Here is a 7,180-nt window from a genome sequence, read left to right as displayed (position 1 = left end):
GAGCTTGTCCAGGTCCCTCTGGATGGCATCCCGTCCCTCTGGTATGTCGACCACACCACTCAGCTTGGTGTCATCTGCAAACTTGCTGAGGGTGCACTCGATCCCGCTCTCTATGTTGTCGATGAAGATATTAAACAGTACTAAATTGAAAACATAGTTCACTGAACTGCTCTCATAAAAGCATATGCCACTTCCTGTAAAAAAATTACAAAACGTGATGGGATTCTCCTGCATAAATAATAGGTCCCATGCTACTGGAGAAAGTTTAACTAATGCAAAGGAAAACAGCCTACAACTCAGTCAATAGGTTGGGACCCTTCTCACGGAAGAACAGTAACATCCAAATGTAAATTTCTTTTGCCTTCTTTCGGGAAAAAAAAGAAGTCTTTTTTTGTTTCACCCCTTTACTGATCCCATTGGTGGTATTTTTTGTTTAAGAATAGCGATCAAAGAATATCATTTCAAAGGTACGTCCTGAAATGTTTGCATGAAAATTGTCCTTTCGCAGAGCCAATATCTCTGCTGAATAGAGTGGAACATTTTCCGATGGGCCACATAAGCAACTACGAGGTTAAATTGGTAGTAACCAACCTGCGTATTCCCCAGTGCCATCGCAGAAAGCACTAATTGTACTCAAAGGGACTGCTCATCTCACAAACATTTTCCACTTCTGGGGCCAACACCTCCTGCTGAAGGACTGGGAAGGGTATCTGATATCCAGTCACATTTTCTCAAGTCAGCCTGAGATACGTTTCTAAAAGTTGTGTCCATCTGATCAACACAATTAGGTTGTAAGCTGCAGCTAGCCTAGAAAACGCTGGATTAATTTTTCAAATACAGTGAAATGTTGTGAAATGTTATGAAATGCTATGAAAATGACAATTGTAAAACAGAGAGGTATCTTCAGGACGGGCCAAACAAATACTATCCTCCAATTGAATTCCAAGCAAGGAAATTCTTCTGTAACCACCCATTTTAGGATGACTGGTCTGATTTATATATCCCTGTTTTTCCTTGTGGTATGAGCTGAATCTAACAGCTTTCCCAGATGGTCACTTATAGGCAGGTGTCACCACCTTCTTATTGAAACACCAAAGAGAATATACCAGAGTACACAGGTTGAAATTGTAAGGGGTCAGCTTTGGGACATCAAATGCACTATGAATTCAAACTGAGTCTCACGACGAAGCTGAAAACTACAAAGAACATAAAAGAAATAAACATTTCAGCTGGTTATGCACCAGAGATCTGTGTTAAAAGAAAGAGAAAACAGAAATTCCTACAGAATGAAAATTAGCATTCCTTCCTGAAATCTAATGCAATTGTTTGCATTAGAAAAAGTCAGTGATGATGATCTACTCAGAAAGAACAAAGTAAAGGAGATGAAACTGAGATAATCTATATTAGCACCGTTGTCTGTTACCTATCATAGAACTGCTGTTAATTCAAATTTTTGAAAGCCTACTGATCCATGAGTTGACATGGCTAACACATCCAGAAGCACGGGTTGGACTCTGTTATGGACCACAAACCAAATATACTAAGCTACTCATCAGGATCCTTTCTGCAATAAATTAAACCTATTATTTCCAATTTGAAGTTATAGAATAGGCTTTGAGCAAACTGATTCTGAAAGTTATAATTTTTATCTTCTAGCACAAAGATATTGAGTCAAACATGGCATATGTCTATTCTAGACTTCATTATGATGGGTAATTGCTAATTAGCAGACTGAATACTAGAGGCTCTTTAAATGATCATTGCCAAATTACATATAATATGTGCAAGCAAAGGTTAGTCCCAATCAATAATACATATAATTGGTGCTTCACAAGGTCTCATTTTCCCTTACGGCAGAACATGTGTAAAATCAGATGGGAGAAAAGTTGCAAGCAGAAAATATGAACAAAGATTGGAAATTCTTTAAGAATTTTTTTTTTTTTAAATGGGCCAGAATCCATAATTCTAGCATCAAGGAAGGTGATTTTGGCCAAAACCCCATTCTAGATCAGTGGCAAACTGAAAGCAACTATCTATAATACCTAGAAAAACTAGGAATAGCAACTGCTATGGATTTTATACAGGACAGCAAACTGCTTGGACAAACTAAGGATACCACAGAACGGTCCTTGGCTTGCAGGCAAGAAGAACTAAGAGGAGTCTTTTAAGCATAAGGCATCAATGAAATGTTAGCAGTGGTTTAATCCTATTAATAGGTTGAGATAGTAAATAAAGATGTTAATAATAGCTAATAATGATGCAGAAGGCAAAAGGGTTCATCCAATACTTCTGTTTTGCATTTGATATAGATGGGATGCAGACCTACACTCCCCATGTCATCTGTGACAGAAATGGACCAGGGCCTTGTTCTGGGCAGCCATCTGGGTCATGGTCCTTTCATGAGGCCTCCTAGACTCTGAAGAAGAAGAGAAATACCTAGAAGAGGTTTAGGGGTATGTTGTTAATTGAAGTAATTCACTTTACTAGGAGGCTGTGGATGTTTTTTCCCTTGGAAGGGTGTATTTTTGAATGACTAGACTAATCCGGCTTGGCTGGATGAGCAGTGAACATACAGGATCTATCCTGCCTGAAGTATCAGCGGAAGAACTCCATATAAAGTTACTCAACTAAGAAACGTGCCTCCCACAGCTTCTATATAGGAAGATTTTACTCTGTCCTCTCTATTCTGTTCAACTGTTGGCCTTCAAGGTACAGTCAATGACTGGAAATGGAAATATGGCATCTACTATAGAAGCTGCTTCAGACACGTGGCAGGGCACCATTTGTTAACGCTCTTTTTTGGCTTTTGCCCCGGGGAAAATAAAGATTGCTTGATTACACTCAAGCAAGGCAATAGATCTGGTTCCCAGATTCATGTCTGTGATGTTATCTGCTTGAGTATTTGCTGATTTAGGTTCCTTTCTGCCTGGGATATTGACTGCCTGCTCAGCCAATTGGCCTTTGTGTTTCAGTTTGATGTGAAAGGTCTTTATTGACAGAAAACAAATCAGAGCCTGATGCAGGAACTTCACCGCTGTTTCACTGGGACTGGAGCTGTTGCCTCCTGCCTGTGCTTGCCAAAGATTGAGCTGTTGCATTTCCTGACATTATCAACGCAAGGTGGTAACTTGGGTCTTTCTGGAACGAAAATGTTATTTGCATTGTGACCTTCCACTCCCAAAATTTTATACTCCTTATCTGACCATATTTCTACTCCTGACGTATCTTTCAAATTCACTCCTCTGTGGTTTTTATCCTTCAGAGTAATGTGATAAGGATTTCTTGCATACTTATCTCTCGGTTGACTGCTACCAAGGGCATGTAGTTCCTGTGTATTACACATACCTGTGACCTCTTGGCTTCACCAGCTGGTGTAGAAGAAAGTGAGCAGAAGACAGAACAGGCCTCCAAAGCTGGAGCCAATATTCACACACATGTGCTTTTTTCTAAGAAGCTCAATTTCCAAATTCTTCTCTTAGCCATAGCCGTGCAAATTCATTGACCTCAATTAACTTCAGCAAGGCTGTGCTGATGCGGCTGTACCTAATAAACACTGTTGGGCTCTGGGTATGGAGCAGCATGTGCTGCACTGCTTGCACGTATAACCTGATCCATAAGCAAATCTCTCTGCAAAATTCTATGGTGTATTCTTAGTAACCATACTAATGTCTTGGCTGATATCACATATACATTTTGTGTAGAATTATTGTTACTAGAAGCTTCACCTATTTTTCCTCTTGCTAGAATATCTATATTCTCACTTTTTTTTTTCCCCTCACTGCATGGACAGCCACTGGGAATCAGGTTTCTTTCCCTGTTTTTTTTCCCTGAAATCTGATAATAAACCAATGATTCTAAGACGCTACCTGCTTAGTATTTATTAGTTTTCTCTGGTGGACATGGGCATTGCAGATGAGGGATTTCCATCACTAAAACATCACATGATCATCACAGCAGCATGTGGAGTCTTTGAATTATCACTGCCAGGTCTCCCACGCACACTGTAGAGAAAGCAGGTGACTCATGAAAAAGGGTGTGCTTTTAGTAATGTTCACACAAAGCTGAACATTTGGGTCAGTTTGGTCTTCCAGAGAGATGTGACTATGTCAGAATATAATGTTTCTGTGGCCACATTAAAAAAAACAAGCCAAAACCAACCACTGCATCTCTCTCTCTCTTTCTTGCTTGACTTCAGAACTAGAGCCAGGTGAAATCAGGCATCTCCCTTCCACTGAAAGGGCCAGCAGGCCAGCCTGTGCTTTCATTCCTAGCTGGATTGCATTAAACAAACTAAAAACCCCAAAAAACAATTTTTTAAATGTTCTGTTTCAGGAGAGCAAAAAAATTCAGTTCTGAGGCAGTTCAGAATTAAATTGTGTCTGCATACGGTGTCACAGAGTCTCATGGGAGAGGTTGCTTAAGTGCTCAGTAGTGAAGCTCTCCATCAGTGTAGATTTCTCCAGGTGTGCTCCAGCCTCCTGGTTCCCTTCCTTTCTAAGGTATTACACCCAGTTTCTTCCACTGACTCTTTACTAAACATGATCAGGCCCTCCACACCCTTTAAACCTGAGTAAACTCACCAGACTCTCCAGTGCAGTTCACATTATCTGATGCCAGTAATATAATATAGTCATTTTCATAGCTCACATAACAATATAAAATGAAACAAACCAAAAATCCAAGTGCATTTCTCCTTGTGCAAGCAAATTCAGCCGAAAGATTTAAAACAGCTTAATGAAATAAAATGGTTTCTGACTTCCAACCATCTGTGTTTAAAAACTATATAAAATACACAAGAAGAGAAATCAACAGAAAGGATATGAATGTACCAAAATTTTAATTGCTGCTCTTCTGATTGGATGGAAAGGACTAAGTATGTACAAGGCAGGAGTGGCACTAAATCGAAAGATTGTCTTCCCTTTGTTCAGTACTATAAATGTCTGGAAAACAAAATAGAAAATGAGAACATTCAGTATTTGCATTTATGCTCAGCTTTTCCCAGCCCACGTCCCATTGGGAAATTCCTGCCAGTATCCCATACTTCTTCCCCACTCCTTCCCGAGACCCCCAAATTCCTTTTCATTCAGCGAAGAGTTTTGTCCAAGACCCTCCCAGCAGAGCTGTTGCCTGTCTTATTGCAATATCCCAACTATTTTCTCTTCCTTCACTCCTTACAGGGTCCTGTGCCATCACCTCCATCACGCGGCTGTAAAGAGAGTGGAATCCCCTTTAAAAGTAAAAAATGACGTGGAGACTAAAATGTGGTGGAGGGACTTCTACGGTGTTCTTCCTCCCCGTTGCCGGGAACCTTACTATGTTGTTACTCCATCTTCTCTACCTTGAGCACTTTGTTGCTCTCAGTCGCTGTTTTTAGACTCACCAAGTAAGAAGCTGCATGAGGCACAGCTCCACAGCAGGATCTGACCCTGGCACTGAGGCACTGTCATTTTACTCAGGTTAATATGGGCAGAAGAAACCAATACTGTGAGTTATGTTAAACCCAAAGCAAAGGTGAATTGGATGTCGGCCCAATTGACGAGCTCTGAAGATGCCCCACCATGCACAGAGGAACTAATATTCACTCAGAGACAGAGGATCAGGACACCCAATAGATAAATTCTAAGCAACTCACTCACCTTGAGTCTAAGACCTTCATGACACTAAAATTGCAAATCTATATCCTGCTGCTTGTGCCCGGGGATAGCAGGCAAATTAAAAGGTAAATTAATTCTGGCCCTTCCAGATAAGTAATCTATTTGTCTTTATCCATTTAACTTTTATTCTGTAGTTCTTGCACCTGTTTCTACACTGTTTTAATAGAAGTAGCATTGTGGTCATATTAATTCATTGTTTACAGGAAATAGTATAGCCCAAAATCAGGAACATCAGTACCTGAAAGAACTGGAAGCTGCCTAAAAATACACTGTGCTTCCAAGCCTTATTTTGTCCCCTGTGTTGCAAAATGTTTGGAAAGGGGAACGAATTGTAGTAAGCAACCAGCCCAGCTCTGCTGTCAACAGCCTTTTGACAGAAGCTGTTTGCACTGTTGTGGCTTTTGTCCAACCTACACGTGATTCCTCATCAGGTGATGCTCACTTTGGGACGAAGCTTACCCTTCTGCAAAGTGCCAGCATTGCACATGCTACTCACGTCTCCCTTCAGGTCTATTTTGGTCATTTTAAATGGCATTGAACTACCCCTCAGCAGGAAAAGAACCGCTGCTCTCCAGGAACGGTTGTGGTGGTGCCTCCTGCTCTTATGCAGAGTGCTAGCACAAGACTCAAGTCACCCAGAAGCCCTTAACATTAAGGGGCTTAAGTGATAAACAGACCTGTGAAGAGTCAAGGCTCATGCAGAAGGCAAGATAGGGTAGATAAAAACCTCTGGCTTAATTTAACTCAGCTACTGCTCTGCTCTTTTCAGACACTGTATATTCATACTCAGTTATCTGAAAACACCCAAGTTTTAATTATGCTTTTTATCCCTCTTTGCCCTCCTGCTTAGATGTTTTCTGGAAGCCCTGCTCATGCCGAAACTCTGATCCTTAATCTGGAAAAAAATATTTTTACTGGCTGTAGAAAGATAAAAACCAGAGCCCTCAAAACAGAGACAGTGTTTATGCTTTAGCAAAAGCAAAGCAGCAGGATGGCTGGCTGGTGCTCACCTTACGATCATTGTAGAAAGGGTCAAGGTCCTCCAATGGCTCCCCAATGAGCTCTGGAGGAACAGTCCCATAGATATCGGGCAGCTTCTTGCAAGCTTGCAAATCGAACTGAGGCTGAGGTTTCTCTTCTTCGCCCAGCTGCTCTCTGTATTCCTGCTTTGCATTCCTTGCAAGCTTCTCCGCAATTCGTTTCTCAATAGCAGCCAAGGATTCAGGCGTGAACCGGTGGAAGCTGTTAGTACCCGGTGGTAACAAGAAGTCAGCCATCTTTTCATCCTGCTTTGTCTTTACTGGTCTTTACTCCTCGTAGTGGAAACAGCTGAAACAAAAAGAACCAAAGGTTAGTGACAGGAGCAAAGCAAGAAGAACAAAGCCATCAGAATGAAAAAAATAACCCAGATAACTTGTAGGCTATCTATTACCAGGAAACCCTTCATCTATTTTTATGTGGTTAGTAGAACATCAAGGAAAACAGAAATGACTGAAACTGTAATTTCAATTAGGAATCACTCATGA

General features: G+C 40.9%; 1 protein-coding gene across 2 annotated transcripts in view; it reads right to left on the bottom strand.

Annotated features, from left to right (window-relative positions):
* LOC103905978 (sodium channel protein type 5 subunit alpha) overlaps window positions 1-6,931 on the bottom strand; it is a 177,414-nt gene extending 170,483 nt beyond the window's left edge. For both annotated transcript variants that reach the window (XM_009287793.1, XM_009287794.1), the window contains exons 1-2: window positions 6,665-6,931; window positions 4,822-4,940 (exon numbers count right to left, since the gene is read on the bottom strand). In XM_009287793.1, coding sequence (XP_009286068.1) covers window positions 4,822-4,940; window positions 6,665-6,931 — 386 coding nt within the window. The remainder of the gene's footprint in view (window positions 1-4,821; window positions 4,941-6,664) is intronic.
* Window positions 6,932-7,180: the final 249 nt, after the last annotated feature.

This window comes from Aptenodytes forsteri, unplaced genomic scaffold, assembly GCF_000699145.1.
Source record: "Aptenodytes forsteri isolate BGI_AS27 unplaced genomic scaffold, ASM69914v1 Scaffold296, whole genome shotgun sequence".
NCBI lineage: Eukaryota > Metazoa > Chordata > Aves > Sphenisciformes > Spheniscidae > Aptenodytes > Aptenodytes forsteri.
This window is presented reverse-complemented; position numbering and strand designations above follow the sequence as displayed.